Source organism: Callorhinus ursinus, unplaced genomic scaffold (genome assembly GCF_003265705.2).
Source record: "Callorhinus ursinus isolate GAN/ISIS: 27379988/994484 unplaced genomic scaffold, GSC_fseal_2.0 scaffold8, whole genome shotgun sequence".
Lineage (NCBI taxonomy): Eukaryota > Metazoa > Chordata > Mammalia > Carnivora > Otariidae > Callorhinus > Callorhinus ursinus.
The window spans coordinates 29,571,812-29,590,533 of record NW_027397070.1 but is presented as its reverse complement, the minus strand read 5'-3'; the positions used below and the strand labels follow the sequence as shown (position 1 = coordinate 29,590,533).

General features: G+C 34.7%; 1 protein-coding gene across 1 annotated transcript in view; it reads left to right on the top strand.

Moving 5' to 3' along the window:
- The window catches only part of WDHD1 (WD repeat and HMG-box DNA binding protein 1), a 57,677-nt gene that overhangs the window by 12,590 nt on the left and 26,365 nt on the right, over positions 1–18,722 (top strand). Inside the window, exons 4-13 of the mRNA XM_025870008.2 lie at positions 1,918–2,069; positions 3,570–3,681; positions 3,862–3,912; positions 4,833–4,928; positions 7,834–7,926; positions 8,721–8,827; positions 9,169–9,310; positions 12,903–13,113; positions 15,654–15,841; positions 17,176–17,360. Of these exons, the coding sequence (XP_025725793.1) occupies positions 1,918–2,069; positions 3,570–3,681; positions 3,862–3,912; positions 4,833–4,928; positions 7,834–7,926; positions 8,721–8,827; positions 9,169–9,310; positions 12,903–13,113; positions 15,654–15,841; positions 17,176–17,360 (1,337 nt within the window). The remainder of the gene's footprint in view (positions 1–1,917; positions 2,070–3,569; positions 3,682–3,861; positions 3,913–4,832; positions 4,929–7,833; positions 7,927–8,720; positions 8,828–9,168; positions 9,311–12,902; positions 13,114–15,653; positions 15,842–17,175; positions 17,361–18,722) is intronic.

Sequence of the window (18,722 nt, the reverse complement as noted above, 5' to 3'; positions counted from 1 at the left end):
TGGAGAAAATATCACTCTCCAAAATAGTGAAAATGAGATGAATCAACTGGTAGTAATAGTTAATGCTTACCTAGTATTTTACATTGTCAAGGCCTTTTAACAAAGATATGGGGAAGTATGTGGAATTACCTCCATTTTATTCTTGGGAAAGTCAGAGCTCTGAGGAAGGTCAAATGACACAGTCGGTAAGAAACACAGTGGGCTGGAGCTCAAGTCAGCTTGTGCTGGGATCCATTCTTCTCAGTCCACTAGGGAGAAGAGTGATCTGACCAGATCCCTGATCCTTTGCGTGTTTTCTTTTTTTTAAATTTTACTAGTTGATAAAGTACTGATAGTGATGTGGTTTCCCAGTAGATTTGTTGGAAATTGACTTCAAAGCAAGTCCTTTATTCAGATCTCTTGGGTGAGTAAGTACAGATATATACTTTAATATTTTCACATGAATAGAGGACCAGTTAATGTGGTCCTCTATTATCAATTATCAAAAGAATTTGATATTGTTAAAGAATTATTAAAGAATTATCAAAATTCTTTACTAGATCTAACAGGATGCTTAGTCAGATTCTACTGAGACATCTGTGTGCCAAGTAAAGCACAGCCAGGTTGCAAAATTCCTGTACATGCACACAAATAGTTGGTGTTTCTGCAGTTTCTCTGCATCATCAGTGTTGTCTTGAGTTGGTTATAGTTTTTCTTGAATTCTCTTCTTGTTTTCATATTTAAGTTATTGTTTAGCTTCAACATGATAGATTTAGTGTATTGTGGATTGTTTAATTACTTACAGTAGTTACAATGTAGGCATAGGCAGTGTTTTTCACCAATTTTCCAGTAATTGAAGATAAGTATGTATTATAGTTCAAATCTGAATCTATACTGTTACTTGAACAGATGTGTGTATCTTCCCCAATTTTTCTATATACTAACATGTCACTGTATTACTAAGTTCTTTTTCTGTTGGAGTGGGAGCAGGTGCTGTAGATAAGCAGAGGGTCTTACATGTGCAAATACGACTGAGACCTATTGCTATAAGATATTCATTAACAAACTTGAGTAATTTGTTTCTTTGGCAGTTAGCATTTAATCTAATAAATTGACCATATGAATTATCAGAGCATGTATGGTTGGTAGACTATGATTTAGTCTGTCAGGACATAGTTCTTCCTAGAGAAGTAATAAAATTAAGGTTCTAGGGCAGATACTTGACCTTTTATGATTCTTAGCCAAAATCTATGCAGAGCAATGATGTCTGCTGATCTTTTTCAGATCCTAAAACTTTATTTAATGTTTTTTTATTTTCTAAAAAAGTTATTTATATTTTTAAGTCCAGTATAATTAACGTACAGTGTTATATTAGTTCCAGTTGTACAATATGGTAATTCTCAACAGTTTTACAGTGCTCAACATTATAAGTGTATTCTTTTTAGGATCCTCCTACTTGCTGTCTTCCTATTCAGTGTTTTTAAAGAGAAGCCATGGATTCTGCATTTAGATTTTATCTACTTCAAAAAGGCATCTAATGATTTTATTGTGGAAACACAGGGCAACTCTATGGTGTGGCCATGCCTTCTGATGTGCTGTTCCCTCACTGAGACTAGCTATGTTTTTTCTCTGAAAAACTCTTTAGTCTCTTTCATGACACTTGGGGATGCATAAAAATACTATTTAAATCATTTTCTTGTCAGAAGTAAATGAAAATCCAGAGGCTAAAAATTTGGCTGGTGAAGGGAGAATTAAATTCCATAAAGGTTAGTAAGTAAATTTTTCTTGCTAATAGACACTTCAGGAAACTTGTACATTGAGTAATGATTTTTCTCTTGACATTAACTACATTTATAAGTTTTTATGTTTTTTTTTGTAGGATTGTTAAGTGTGGAAAGACTCAATTGATTTGGATTTTTTTGCCAATGTTTCTTTTAGAATGGGAAATTGGTCACTGCAGTATCCAATAATACTATTCAAGTCCACACATTTCCTGAAGGAATTCCAGATGGTATATTGACTCGCTTCACCACAAATGCAAACCATGTGGTCTTTAATGGGGATGGTGCAAAAATTGCTGCTGGATCTAGGTAAGGCCCTCTGGTACCAGAAAAGGAAGTAATATTAGAACAGAATGGCCTCATTCATTGGCTTCAGGGTAACATTTTCAGGACTCTCTCCCTTCTGTGTGTATGTGTGTGTGACGTAATTTTTTGCAGGGTGGGGAGGCTTCAGAGGGAGAGGGAGACAGAGAACTTTAAGTAGGCTCCATGCCCAGCGCAGAGCCTGATGTGGGGCTCTATCTCACAACCCCAAGATCATTACCTGAGCTGAAATCAGGAGTCAGATGTTTACCAACTGAGCCACCCCGGTGCCCCACTTAATTTTTTTTTATATTCAAGTCTTTAGTGAAGGTTTTTAAGGGCAACCTTGTGCTTCTTTGTGAATTGACATATCTTGCTTTGCAGACAGCATGTTCAGTAAATGCTGAAAAAGATTAGGGAAACATGATAGTTTGATATGAAATTTTAAAAATCATTTCAGGTAGAACCTGGACTGTCAGGATTTTTGTTGTTTCTCTTGATGCTTATTTGTCATAGGAAAAAAAGGAACTAATGAATTGGTGAGGTGAAGTAAAAGGCATAGTACTTTTTTTATTTTTAAGGATTTATTTATTTTAGATTGTGCATGAGCAGGGGGAGGGAGAAAATCTCAAGCAGACCTGCTGAGTGTGGAGCCAACACAAGGCTGGATCCCAGGACCCTGAGATCATGACCTGAGCCGATATCAAGAGCTGGCCTCTTAACCAACTGAGCTACCCAGGTGTCCCTGACATAGTACTTTTTTTTTTTTTTTAAGATTTTATTTATTTGACAGAGAGAGACACAGCGAGAGAGGGAACACAAGCAGGGGGAGTGGGAGAGGGAGAAGCAGGCTTTCCTGCCAAGCAGGGAGCCTGACATGGGGCTTGATTCCAGGACCCAGGGATCATGACCTGAGCTGAAGGCAGATGCTTAACGACTGAGCCACCCAGGCGTCCCTAACATAGTACTTTTAAAAGTGGTTGTGACTTAAAAAAAATGGTTGGGACTTTAATTAATTAATAAATAATAGAAGCTTAAGATGTAACTAAGGAAGCCAGTTAGGAAGTATTTGTATTTGTAGTTTATTTATTTATTTTAAAAGATCTTATTTACTTGTCAGAGAGAGAGAGAGAGCACAAGCAGAGGCAGAGGCAGGCAGAGGGAGAAGCAGGCTCTCCACTGAGCAAGGAGCCCGATGTGGGACTCGATCCCAGGACCAGGGTATCAAGACTTGAGCTGAAGGCAGGTGCTCAACCAACTGAGCCACCCAAGCGTCCCAAAGTGTTAGTATTTTAAAGGGAAATCCTGAGTTCTGTTTTTAGTATCTTCATGGGGCAAGATTAAAAAGTAGGTCCTTAAATTTGGATGCCAAATTTTGCATGTTGCTATAAAGAAATTTTGACATATACTCTTGTGATTTTGAAATATTTGGGTCATAGATTTTAGGAGAGGCTTTTGTATGGGTATTTATTAATGTCCGTTATACATTACTCTTACTGTTCATAGTGATTTTCTAGTCAAAGTTGTGGATGTGATGGATTGCAGCCAACAGAAAACATTTCGAGGACATGATGCTCCTGTTTTAAGTCTTTCCTTTGATCCTAAGGACATCTTTCTGGTAATCATTTTTCCCTTTGTTGTTCTTTTTTTTTTTTCTTCAATATGTTTAAAATTGTAAGAGAATTAGCAGAAAATTTCACACAGTTGATGAAAAGGCTATTTAGTTTATCAGTTGAACCAGTTTCCATACGGTATTATGGCCATAACTATAGAGAAATTTATTGTTTTATTCCTGCAGGCATCAGCTAGTTGTGATGGAACTGTCAAAGTGTGGCAAATTTCAGATCAGGTAAACTTATCAATTTGAATTTAAGACTTTATGCTCATTTCTGTCATAAATGAGGTGTTACATAGCATTGGACTAAATTAATAATTTTTTCTTTATAGTTTGTTTCTTTTGAGTAGCATTGAGTACTGTTTTTGTCATCAAATCCTATAATAATCTAATGTGAAAGTGTGTTGAAGACTAACTCTACCCAATCAGAAGGGAAATAGATTTATAGTTCAATTTTAGGTTTTATAAATCAGTGGGGAAAAATCAGTCAGTATATATTTACTATACTATGAACTACCATGTGTTGGGATCTCGATGTTAGGGATACAAAAATAAAATAAGACATTGGCCATACTTTATTTGGAGAGTCACATAAATGACTTATTCTAACCAACCTGATAAAAGTTTTAAAGGAGATATGAAGAAAGAGCTCTCTGGATTGGCAAAGAGAACCATTAATTTTTCCTGAGGCATACTAGAGATAATGTGGCTAATGAGAAAAGTATTCCCCACAGGGTATGCCTCAGTAACCACAGTTTTTTCCCCTTATATTTGAACTGTTTAAAAGGGTTGACTTTGATACCTTAACATTTTATAGGAGATTTCTTAACTTTATTTTTGTAGATGTTTTAAGATTTTAATGTATTTTTTTTAAATGTGTGTGTATATACGTTTATTCAGTGAGTATATTGTTCACTTATTCTACATAGGAAATACACTTATTTAGTTATTTAAGATTTGTGCTTTTTATACCTCTGAATTATTTAAAGTAATTTAGGTAAATCAGATATCATAGTTAGATGAAGGTGAATCAAGTGGCTTTTTTCATACCAGTATGTCAGTTTGAAGAAAGCACCTATGAAATATTTTCCATTCTTCATATCTCTTGGAGAAGTTTCATAAAGGGAAATAAATTTTCTTTTTTAAAATATCAGACATGTACTGTTAGTTGGCCACTGCTTCAAAAATGCAATGATGTGATAAATGCAAAATCAATCTGCAGACTTGCTTGGCAGCCAAAAAGTGGGAAGGTAAGTGACTCTTACTTTTCAACCTTCGTTTTAGTTATTTCTTCTGGTTCTTGTCAACTTTGAATGTGAGAATAGTAGAATTAGTTTGTTAAATTGTAACTGTTTCATTTAGGTTGTAAATTTTAGTGCCCCAAGCCAACCAATTAATATTGATATGTTTTAAGAAACATTTTAACTTTGGGGGTGCCTGGGTGGCTCTGTTGGTTAAAGCATCTGACTCATGGTGTGGGCTCAGGTCTCAATCTCTCAGGGTTGTGGGTTCAAGCCCCGGGTTGGGCTTCAGCCTACCTAAAACAAAACAAAACAAAACATTTTAACTTTGTAAAGGTTCTTTCCTTGTATGAATTAATTTTCTTCTTTATTTTTGTATTTAATGGAACAACTCTGGAAACAGTCTTGTTATGTCTACTCTTACTAGTAGCGTTTAACATTTTGGAGGTAGTAGCTGATAAGATAGGAACTGTTTGAAAAGAGGAAGGAGAATACTTATTATTTACAAATGAAATGGTTGACTATAAGGAGATTTTAAGAAATCAACTGAGGAAAAAATATTATTAGTAAGAAAATCCAGTAAGGTAGTTGGAAACAAACTAATATACAAAACCAATAATAATCCTATATATAAATAATAGCCATTTAGAAAATACGTGGTGGAGAAAAAAATGATGCATTTACTGTGAAATCCAAAAAGATGAAATAACAAGGGTAAACTTACCAAAAATGTGAAAGGGCTATATAAAGAAAACTTGAACATGCTATCAAGAGGAGTAAAAGAAGACTTAAATAAAAAAATATATTCCAATTTTAGAAAGGAATTTTTGATATAAGGATGTCAGTTCTTTCTGGGGCGCCTGGGTGGCTCAGATGGTTAAGCATCTGCCTTCAACTCAAGTCATGATCCCAGGGTCCTGGGATCGAGCCCCACATCAGGCTCCTGGCTCAACAGGGAGCCTGTTTCTCCCTCTCCCTCTGCCTCTCTCCCTGCTCATGCTCCCTCTCTCTCTCTCTGTATCCGTGTCTCAAATGAATAAATAAAATCTTTAAAAAAAAAAAAGATGTCAGTCTTTCTTAAATTAACCTATAGTTTTTGAGAACATTCAAATGTAAAATATCAGTACGATGTTTGAAGGGGACCGTAGAGCCACCCAGGTGCCCCAAGAGCTAATTTTCTTAATATTCAGAAAGTTCTTTTAAGTCAGGGTGCCTAGATGGCTCAGTAAGTTAAGTGTCTGACTTTGGCTCAGGTCATGATCTCGGGATCCTGGGATCAAGCCCTACGTTGGGCTCCCCACTTATTGGGGAGTTGGTTTGTCCCTCTGCCTCTCCCCCCACCAGTGCTCTCTCACACACACACTGTCTCTCTCTCAAATAAATAGTCTTTAGAAAAAAAGAGTTCTTAAAAATCAGTAAGATCTGGGGTGCCTGCCTGGCTCATTTGGAGGAGTGTGTAACTCTTAATCTCGGGGTTGTGAGTTTGAGCCCCACGTTGGGTGTAGAGATTACTTACAAGTAAAATCTTTTGAGGCACCTGGGTCGCTCAGCTGGTTAAGTGTCTGCCTTCAGCTTAGGTCATGATCTCAGGGTCCTGGGATCGAGCCCCACATTGGGCTTCCTGCTCAGTGGGGAGTCTGCTTCTCCCTCTCCCTTGGCCTGTCTACCCCCGCTTGTTTTCTCTCTCTCTGAAATAAATAAAATCTTTGAAAAAAAAAATCTTAAAAAAAAAAAAGTCAGTAAGATCCTAATAGAAAGGTGGTCATGGACATGAACATTATATATAAAAAGATAATATAGGTGATTTTTTTTTTTTAAGATTTTATTTATTCATTCATGAGAGACAGAGAGAGGCAGAGGGAGAAGCAGGCTCCCCACCGAGCAGGGAGCCCGATGTGGGACTCGATCCCAGGACCCCGGGATCATGACCTGAGCTGAAGGCAGACGCCCAACCATCTGAGCCACCCAGGCGCCCAATATAGGTGATTTTTAACGTGTGAAAGTATATGCAACTTTTCATACCAAAAGAAATACAAATTGAAACTATTGTGATAGCCTGTTTTTCATTTATCGGATGTTCAAACATCAAAAGTTTGATTATATACTATGTGGAAGAGAGTGTGGCAGTTTTTATCGGAATGAACAACAGTACTAGTTCTAGGCATAAATCCTATAAGCATATTTATATATATGCATTACAGGGTATGTATAATTAAAATGTTGCATCACTGTTTGTAGTAGCAAAAGAATAGGAACATACTAAATGTTTATTAATAGGAACTGGTTAAATAAATCCTGGTATTCCTGAAAGTAGGATATTCTGCAATTGTTAAAATGAGGTGGGAGGGAGACTTTCTTTTAATATATGCCCTTTGTAGCATGTAAACTCTTTAAGACTACTACATTCTGCATTAAAGTGATAGATGAGGAATTTAGTATGTATTTTTTCTTTGCTCATGAAACAATCTAATTAATTTAAAAATCAGTACAATTAACAGTTTTTCTGTTCATAAATATTTTTCTCTTTGTATAAACATGGAAATACTGTATTTTTTCTATTAGTCTCTTTCTTTGGAAGAATGTGTAAGAAGATCAGTTTCCTTTTCTTAAGATATTTAAAGCATTCTGGATCTATTTCTTTCCTTTTGACAAATGAGATGAGTGTTTAGATCCAAAGGACTTAGATTTCTGAGAAGTAGTATCAAAAATACGTAACTACAAGTGCTCTGGTTTTCAGTGCAAGCAATAGAGTGATCACTCATTCTTTGCTTATCAAAATTTTAAGTAATTTTCTGAGTTCTGTTAGTTGCCAATTATAGTACAATTTTGCTTTATGTTTCATAGTCTTATTTGATTTTTTTTTCTCTCTAATTTAATGTAAACTTTTGTTTAAATCATTTATCTTTCCTAATAGTTACTGGCAATTCCTATGGAAAAGTCTGTTAAGCTATATAGAAGAGAAACGTGGAATAATCAATATGATCTTTCAGATAATTTCATCTCTCAGGTACGTTTTGTAAGTGAAACTTTCATTAGGCTGACAGGAATATTTCATGCATACTTTGCCTAAATACAGTTGTAGTTAAGTATTGTTGGACATGGATAACAACCTCAAATTGTTGTGCATGTGTCCACCTTTTGCCCCTCAGCCTTTCTTCATTTAGCCAGTAACTGGACAGTAGATAGGTCTTTGCTAGGTCTTATGTGAACTCTCTTCCTTGTGAAATTTGATCAATCTTTTAATTTATAAGAAGTCAAATTTAACCCTAACATAGTATTAGAACATGTTATTTTCACATTATCAGTAATTCATTAGCCTTTATTGTTAAGTGAGTTTCATTGAGACTTATGATCATAGACTGTGGAATTTTAGAGCAGGAAATGTTCTATATTCTTTCTCTCTTCTTCTCTTAAACATTCCCATTTGGCTCTCAAGAGGCCCAGTAGGTCAGCAGTGGCTTAATATGATTCACTTCACTTAATATGGTTCTCTTCATCTTGATAGTGACAGCTGAGAGGATACTTTTTATGATTTCTCTTCTAGGATAATAACAGTTTTTAGATTTTGTTTTTAAAATTGTGCCAGTATAATTTTCTCATGGTAAACAAAGTAATAGCTGCTAGTGATAGTTGAAAGTTACTGAAAAAGAAAGTTAAAAAATAAACTGTCTTGTCATTTATGAATCAATTTAATTAGAAGTTACACAGAATGTGAGTTGTAAAAATTTGAATTTGGTAATAAAATAAGTGTTTAGTTTCAAATTGTGCAAATTGTTATTTATTAATTGTTTTTCCTCATAGGCCCTAAATATAGTAACCTGGTCTCCCTGTGGGCAATATTTAGCTGCAGGGAGTATTAATGGTTTAATTATAGTTTGGAATGTGGAAACCAAAGATTGCATGGAAAGGTATGATTCAACATATCTTTTGTCTTTTTTTTTTTTTTTTCAACTAATCTCTATACCCAGTGTGGGGCTCAAACTCACGACCCTGAGATCAAGAGTTGGATGCTCTACTGACTGAGCCAGCCAGACACTCCCTTTTGTCTTTTTTTTTCTTATTTCTATTAGATTTTTGTTTTATGATGAAATATTTCAAATTTTTGCAAGTATTAGATTGTCAGAATAGAAACATAGAGTTATTAGTTTGTCAGAAGTCATTTAACCTTTTATAACTAAAATTTATCTAAAGAAATGTATAGCTTATATACTTTTGGTAGTGTTTTAAGAACTCACCTTTTAATTTTTAGGGTGAAACATGAGAAAGGTTATGCAATTTGTGGCCTGGCATGGCATCCTACTTGTGGTCGAATAGCTTATACTGATGCAGAAGGAAATCTAGGGCTCCTGGAGAATGTTTGTGAGCCCAGTGGAAAGACATCAAGCAGTAAGGTAATAAGCAATAGATGGTGAAATAGTTTCTTCAGAGTCTTTTGTGGTCATATGGGTTTGGAAAACTCCACAAAATACATTACTTTCTTGGAAAATTATAATTCATGTTATTATACTAGATGTTCAGTAATGATTTATCACAAAGAAAACTGTTTAAACTTGTTTAACCTAATGTTTCCTAAATATATTTTACTGAGAAGCTTTTCCCCTCCATATAATGCCTGTTAATATTCCTTGGCTTTATAAAGAATACCATTATGAAATACTATTTTAGTATCCTGGTATTCTGGAGATTGTTATTTAAATAAATATAGATAAAAATTAGAGTTAATAACTATAACTTAGTTTAGCCTATAAACCTTTTCTGCTCTAAATTAGCTTTAACTCTTAGAGCTACCCTTACATGTCTTAATGCTTAGCCATCTACTGCTTTAAACAGGCCACCTTGTTTTATACAATGCCTTGTTTTTGTTTGTTATTCTTCCTGCCTGGCAAATATACCCAGTCATATTTTAAGTTTTGGTTTAGGGTTCCAGTTAAAGATCATTCACTTAACATACCCATTTATGTTTACTGAGATACTGATACCTGGAACCCCTGGAAAATAGAAGCATGATGGGAAACTTAAGTTTAGCTTCTCAAAAAGTCGAAAAATTGACTCCTAAGACTGCAATTGGGGGAAAGCGGAGATGCAGTTCAGCCTGCCTGACTGAATCCCGCAATGATTCAAAATTTGGTAGCACTAGGCACCTCTAAAAGTGGGGTTAAAAACAGGAGAATTGGTTTAATAAACAAGTAGATATCTTAGTCTTAACATTAGTGTGCACAGCTAGGTAACTGCCTTCCCTCACTGCCATGTATATTCTGGCAGAATGCTGGAGATTTGTCCTCTAGAAAAGGTACAACAGAGAAGGTCTCTGGTTGGTAAACTGAGGACAGTTGAGCAGCATTGGGTGGAAGAGGAATACTGTACTGAAGAGGATTAAATGAAAATGTATATACTTGGATGTTAAAATTCCCAGCTTATTTTTCATACTTGGCTCCTATAGCATTGTCAGCCACTCTTACCTAGGCTTTTCAGGCAAGAGATTGCAAGAATCGTCTTTGGGGAATCTGTCCAAGAAAAAAGACCTAAAGAGAGAGAAGATTCTTAACTCCAGGGAAAAAATTTATAAAAGCAAGGAAAGGTGATCACAATATACCACATTTATAAAATGAGGGTAGGGATAATGTCTACTACCTAGAGTTTTATTGTGAGAATTACATGAATTATATATAGAATTAGAACAGTCTCTAGCACAACACTTTATATGTTATTTTTATTCAACCATGCATACCATTTACATGGTCATAATAATCTAAATTCTGTATATTGATCCAACCAAAATGAGAATATATCTATATTGGGAGGATTGGTGTAGGAGAATAGTGTACATACGTACAAGAGAGTAGGGGTGGTTGAAAATTACACCAAATCCTCATGTTTCCTAATATACAGAAGTTAATAGGATGTGTTTAATAGATAATGATTAAAACTGAAAAACCAAAAAAATAGCACAATATTATTTAAAACTATGGAGGAAGATATCAAAAGAATCATCTAAAAGAATAGAAAAGTAAGTTGGAGGCTGTGCAGGAGGACTGTTTTCATTTTTATAATAAACCTTGTAACTAATTTATATGCATGTGTAACATTATAAAAACAGTAAATTGAGAAACAGTTTTTAGTTCAAAGGTCACCGCTTATAAAACCTTGACCCTTGGGACATCTGGGTGGCTCACTTGGTTAAGCGGCTGCCTTCGGCCCAGGTCATGATCCCTGGGTCCTGGGATCGAGTCCCCCATTGGGCTCCTTGCTCAGCAGGGAGCCTGCTTCTCCCTCTCTCTCCTTCTGCTTGTGCTCTGTCAAATAAATAAAATCTTTAAAAAAAAACCAAAAACCTTAACCCTTATATCCAGAGTTGCCCACTCTTCTCTTTGCTTTTCTTCACAGTACATACTTCTGTCATAACACCTCTAACACTTTATGGACCTCATCATAAGTATAAGGCAAAAATCCTCATTTTTATTATTTATTTATTTATTTATTTTAAAGATTTTATTTATTCATTTGAGACACAGAGAGAGAGCATGAGCAGGGGGAGAGGCAGAGGGAGAGGGAGAGGCAGCTCCCCGCTGAGCCAGGAACCCAATGTGGGGCTCGATCCCAGGACCCTGGGCTCATGACCTGAGCCAAAGGCAGATGCTTAACCATCTGAGCCACCTAGGTGCCCCCCAAAAATCCTCATTTTTTAAAAAATTTTCTTAAAATCCAAAAAAAAGTTTTTAACAGAGTACATAAACTTTTAGGACTATAGATAAAATAGTTAAATATAAAGAAAAAGTTAAGTATTTTTGTAGAGCATTTAGTTCTTAATTATTCCTTTCAAATCATGTTTAAATACAGGAGTTTAGAAGCATATTTTTCCTGTTTTCTCATTTCATTAAACATTAGTTTTCTAGAACACAATTTTATGTACTTCCATCTAAAAGATTTGTGATAAAGTCCTTTTGAATCTGTTAATGGTGCTCTCATTAGAATTTTATACCAGATTATAAGTTTCCATTGGCTTAACAGTTGTACAGTTTTCATTAATCCTATGAGTCAGTTGTGAGCTCTACAGTGTATCTGCTTACTATTGACTTTTTTTTTTTTTACAGATTTTATTTATTTGAGAGAGCAAGAGAGAGCGTGAGAACATGAGCAGGGTCGGGGCGGGGGGCAGAGGGAGAAGCAGACTCCCTGCTGAGTAGGGAGCCCAACGCGGGGCTTGATCCCAGGCTTGAACCCAGGTTCATGACCTGAGCTGAAGACAGATGCTCAACCGACTGAGCCACCCACTATTCACTTTTTAAAATGATCTCACTGGCTGGCTGAGTCAGTAAAGCATGCATCTCTTGATCTCAGGGTAATGAGTTCGAGCCCCACGTTGGGCGTGGAGATTACCCAACAAATACAGTAATGTGAGCTCAAAAACTGTTTACAGTGATATCTGGGATCTACAATGGTAGATTCTACATCTACAATGTTCATACTCCTAGGAGTCAGGGATTAATGTTGAATTTCCTTGCCTCCTTTGTCTATTGGTTCTATGCATTTACTTTTATAAGCATCCAAAAAAAAAAAAAGCTAGCTTTAACTGAGATTGAAAGCAAACATATCCTACCTAAGCAAAATAAAGTAAATTTAAAATAAAAGTAAATGAGAGAATATCTTATAATAAGAGACTTTATAGGGACTTTAGGTGACTTCTCTGGAGAATGACTTTTGAGGAGTAAAATCTTGCCTTGTTTTGGGGGTATATATAGTATTTCTTTACATACCTGTCCTACACTCCTGTCCCATCCATAGACTATAAGGCACTTAAAGTAAGGACTAGGTCTCACATAAATGTAAATATAGTCCTCATAAGTACATTTATTAATTATTCTTGTCAGGGCATTTGCTTACTTTGTAGAATGTATAGGTGCATATTACAGAATTGCCTTTTGAGTAATTGAGTTTATCTAAATAGTTCACTAATACTTTGTAATTTATGTTAATTTGTTCAAGGTTTCTAGCAGAGTGGAAAAGGATTACAATGATCTTTTTGATGGAGATGATACAAATAATGCTGGTGATTTTCTAAATGACAATGCAGTGGAGACCCCCTCTTTTTCAAAGAGGATTATAAATGATGAGGAAGAGGATGACGACCTCATGCTGGCCTCAGGTCGTCCTAGACAGCGACGTCACATCCTAGAAGATGATGAAAACTCAGTTGGTATGTATTGACTTTGTGGATATGATTATCTGTCCTGTTGATTGATCTTTTCAATTTTTTTATTAAAACTGTTATTTGAAGTCATTATTAAATTTGTAGAATGTAGCTAACGCAGTGTGCATAGAGGGAAGTGTATAGTATTAAATACTTGTTAGAAAGGTTTCAAATCAATGATCTAAGCTTCTGCTTTAGCAAGGTAAGAAAAAGAAGAGGAAATTAACTCCAAACTAGCAGAAGGAAGGAAATAAAAAACAATTCAGTGATATTGACAACCAAAAAACTGTAAAGAAAGTCAATGAAACCAAAAGCTAATTCTTTGAAAAGATCAGTAAAGTTGTTAAATCTCTATCCTGACTGACCGGAAAGAAAAAGAAGGCACAAATGACTAATATAAGTAATGAGAGGAGAGTCATCACCATAGATCCTATAGATCTATAATATCCAGTATGGTAGCCACTAGCCCTACCTGTGGCTATTGAGCACTTGAAATGTGGCTAGTTCAAAATGAGATGTGTTGTAAGTGTAAAATGCAACCAGATTTTGAAGACAATATGAAAAGAATGCAAAATATTTTAGTCCTTTTTTACATTGAGTACATGTTGAAATTATAGTATTAATATAAAATAATATTAAAATTAATTAGACCTGGGTTTTTTTTACTATTTAAAATATAGCTACTAGAAAATTTAAAATTATATATATAACTCATTTCTGTAAGATAGCATTGCTATTAATAACAAAAGAATAGGGGCGCCTGGGTGGCTCAGTCGTTGGGCGTCTGCCTTCGGCTCAGGTCATGATCCCAAGGTCCTGGGATCGAGCCCCGCATCGGGCTCCCTGCTCCGCGGGAAGCCTGCTTCTCCCTTTCTCACCCCCTCTGCTTGTGTTCCCTCTCTCGCTGTGTCTCTCTCTCTCAAATAAATAAAAATCTTAAAAAAAAAAAAAAAAAAAAAGAATAAAGGAGAATGTTGTGAACAACTTTGTGCCCATAAATGTAACAACTTTGATAAAATGGACAAATTCTTTGAAAGATAACAAGCTACCAAGCTAACTCAAGAAATATGTAACCCGAATAGTATAGTATCTCTTAAAGAAATAGAGATTACAATTAAAAAACCTTTAAATAAAGTGCCTATTGCAACAACTTGAATGCTAAAATAGCACATTTGAACATTATCAAGTAAAATGCCAAATACCATTTTATGGTGGTGACTTGTGCTACATTTAAATCATATAGGGTTTTATAGGATAGAAGTCCTCAAATGTTTGGTCTCAGGAGCTCATTACATTCTTAAAAACTTCTGACGATCCCAAAGAAAATCATTTATGGAGTTATATCTATTGTTATTTACCATATTAGAAACTAAAACTGAGAAATTTTAAAAAATATTTACTTTAAAATAACAAACTCATTTCTGTAAACATAAATAACGTTTCATATGGAAAATTTCATAAGAAAAGTGGCATTATTTTACCCTTTTGCAAGTTTCTTTAGGGTCTGGCATAGAAGATGACTTGAATTCTCTCATGCCTCAGAATTCAGTCTACTGCCATATATGTTGTTTTTGCTTGACATATGTGTAGAATATTCAGGTTCACATGAATATGTGGTTTGAAAAGGGAGTATTTTAACAGCCTGTTGAAATACTTGTAGATATTCTTCTTTGCTACTGTAGCAAAAATTCAACTTATTTGCAATGTGGAATTCAGAAACTCCAGTGAACATTCCAGCTGTATTACATTAAAATCCATTGGTCTGACTTGAACGGATCTTTTAATTTACCATGTTTGATTTTGAAATATATGCATTGGTAATTTGGAAAATACTGGTTCACTGCAGGTCTGCGGGTCTTTTAATATTGACACATTATCCAGGGTTATATTTGTTAGTATCATCACCAATCTCATCAGAAGTTTTTAAACATTAGGAGGCAGTCAAGTTCATGGTGGCAGGTACAAGTTTTCTAATATTCTGATTTTTGCTTGAAAACTCAAATTTTATCATTGACAACAAATCTCTCAGTTATTTTTCTTAAATGATCAACTTCATTTATTTAAAGAAAATGTTTACTGAATAATCAAGGTCGGCATAGCCATAGTTTATCTGGCATTCTTTCAAGTAAAAATGATTAGCTTACAACTCAATTACACAAATGCTTTTTTTGGGGGGGGGGACAGACATCACACTTTATGCACACTTCCCATTTTAGCACAGAGAATATTTTTTTAAAAATTTATGCTAGATCAAGATTCAACAGAATTAGTATTTTTACTGCAATTGAATGGTGGTTAACTAACTATATTAGTCGACTACTAATACAGATTGGTGCTACTACCCTAATTCATGTTACCACACCAACAGTTTTACCCTCTGTTGTTTTTGCACCATCACTGTAAATATTAACATAGTGGAAGAGGCAGATAGCATGTTAGTGTATTATTAAGTATGAATGGAAAAGGTTATTTAGATTGCATAATGCTTTCTTTTTTCCAGATCATTGGTATTTATGATTCTCTAATTATAATTATTTGTTTTCTAGATGTTACAATGTTAAAAACTGGTTCTAGTCTTCTCAAAGAAGAGGAGGAAGATGATCAGGCAGACAGCATTCATAATCTACCACTTGTAACATCCCAAAGGCCGTTTTATGATGGGCCAATGCCAACTCCTCGGCAGAAGCCATTCCAGTCAGGTTCTACGCCCATGCATCTCACACATAGGTTCATGGTAAGCCTTGGATCTACACTTAACTTTAAAATAGTTTTATCTAACTCTTTAACTTGTAAGTATTTTATCTCACTATAATGAATTTTGTTTGGTACAAAATATTTTTTTAAAAACCTTGGTTAACTGGCCTGGAGCACTTGGGTTCATTATAATTTTGTGGTTGATTTATTTTATGGTTAACTTACAGTTTTAATCTTATTTCAACCTTATTATTGGAAATCATGTTAAATGAAATTCTGCTTTGCAAAGTGACATATAATGAACATAATGTTACCGTATATCTTGCAATATCTCTTGACTGTACTTCCAAACTTGATTTCTCATATTTTTATATAGAAGTTTATACTGATTTCAAAACAAGTTAGAAGGTGTTTTTTGAAGGCATCTCCTAGTATAATATATTAGAAGGTGATAAGTACTATGGAAAACAAAGTATCTGCCTCTTTTCCCCACCCACCCCACTGGAATGTAAACTCCAGAAGGATAAGAATGTTTCTGTTTGGTTTACTGATAGCACTTAGAAAAAGGTATGACACAGTAGGCATTAAGAATATATTTCCTAAATGGATGAATGAATATATTAGCTTTTTGTTTTGAGAACTAAAAAGTTTAATATTTTTATTTGTTGGTTATTTAAGGTTTTCCACTGAGGACTTTGCCTGTTGTCCTTTTTGAAAGCTATAGGCCTGGCATAAATTTGTATGTAAATATTAAAGGTGATGTTTTATTTTAATAAAACTTTTTATCGCTGTCCGTAATCATCAAGTAATAGATCTTAATTTTTTATTGTCAGCTATTTTATTTATAGTTATTTGTAGTAGAGGAAAGGAAACACTAGGGCCTAGTGTGTGAAGCTGTAGTATATATGGGTGAAAGATAAGTTTTCTAAATGGTATTGATTTATGTTGCCTTAAAATGTGTATATTTATTCCTACAGTATAAAGCAGTTAGTGGGAATAGGAAAATATCCTGTCATTTGTATCCATATTTATAAGTAAATAAATTTTGTAGATATTTCTTTTGTAGAATTTAATGGTTTGGTTGTTCAGAATTGTATTTTTTTATGGCAGTCATGTAATTTTTAAAATATTAAATGAAATACTCCATTTGCTAGTAAATATTTATGTGCCTTCTTATGAAAAGAATAGATAGTAATTGTAGCTCTGATGTCACTACTCTTACTTGAAACTATTTAAAGGTAGATGAGTTGTGGTTGCTCCCATAACTTCAATTTTGATAGACTGAATTATATTTAGTAATTTGTACTACTTTAGTCTACTGATTCTAGGACCTTTAATTTTTCTCAGACTTGTATTTAACCTTAATGTTTGTAGGTGTGGAACTCTGTTGGAATTATTCGCTGCTATAATGATGAACAAGACAATGCCATAGATGTGGAGTTCCATGATACCTCCATACACCATGCAACACATTTATCAAACAGTTTGAATTACACAGTAGCAGATCTTTCTTATGAAGCTGCTTTGTTGGCATGTGAAAGCACTGATGAACTAGCAAGGTAAATTCCAGATTATTAGGAAGAATTTGTCACTGCTGAATTGTTAGATACAGAAGAGTTTCATACATAATACCTCAGAACATGTCTGTTTTTGCCTAATCGTCCCGTCCTTTACATTCTCTGATTACAAATTCAGATGACATGGGGCATCTGGGTGTCTCAGTCGGTTAGGCATCTGATTCTTGATCTCAGCTCAGGTCTTGATCTCAGGGTTGTGAGTTCAAGCCCTGCATTGGGCAGGGGAGTTGATGACACAATTCACAATTTGTAATTGCAAGAGAAATTAGAGTTAGATTAAACATGTTACTCTGTTTCATTACTATTTTAAGATATATATATATATATAATATACAGATGTATATAATATATAATTATTATAAGTATTTCAATATAATATTTAATATATATATTGTAAACAAAAAAACAGTACAGGATTTTTAGGAAATAAAAATTCCCCCCTGAATTCTACTCTCAGATGTAACCACTGTTAACAATTTGGTGTGTATTCTTGTAGTTTTTTTGTATAAACCCCTGCCTCCTTTTTAAATTTACTCTATTAGTGTAATTCATGTACAATAAAATATACTTGTTTTAGGTATACAGTTTGATGAGTTTAACGAATGTGTGTGTATTCAGGTAACAACTGTCACAATCAAAAAATTATTTTTTATTTTTTTAAATTTTTTTCAAACATTTTTTAATTTAAATTCAATTAATTAACATAAAATATATTTTTGGTTTCAGAGGTACAGATCTGTGATTCATCAGTCTTATATAACACCCAGTGCTCATTACATCACATGCCCTCCTTAATGCCCATCACCCAGTTACCCCATTCCTCCATCCCCCCACCCCTCCAGCAACCCTCAGTTTGTTTCCTATGTTTAAGTCTCTTATGGTTTGTCTTCCTCTCTGGTTTCATAGTGTTTTATTTTTCCTCTCTTCCCCTATGATCCTCTGTTTTGTTTCTTAAATTCCACATATCAGTGAAATCATATGATAATTGTCTTTGATTGACTTACTTCGCTTAGCATAATACACTTTAGTTCCATCCATGTCATTGCAAATAGCAAGATTTCATTTTTTGATGGCTCTGTAATATTCCATTGTGTGTGTGTATACACACCACATATTTTTTTTTAATTTATTTATTTGTCAGAGAAAGAGAGCACATGCAGGGGGAGCGGCAGGCAGAGGGAGAAGCAGGCTCCCCGCTGAGCAAGGAGCCTGATGCGGGACTCGATCCTAGGACCCTGGGATCATGACCTGAGCCGAAGGCAGACGCTTAACTTATTCGGCCACTGAGGTGTCCCTATACCACATCTCCTTTATCCATTCATCTGCTGATGGACATTTGGGCTC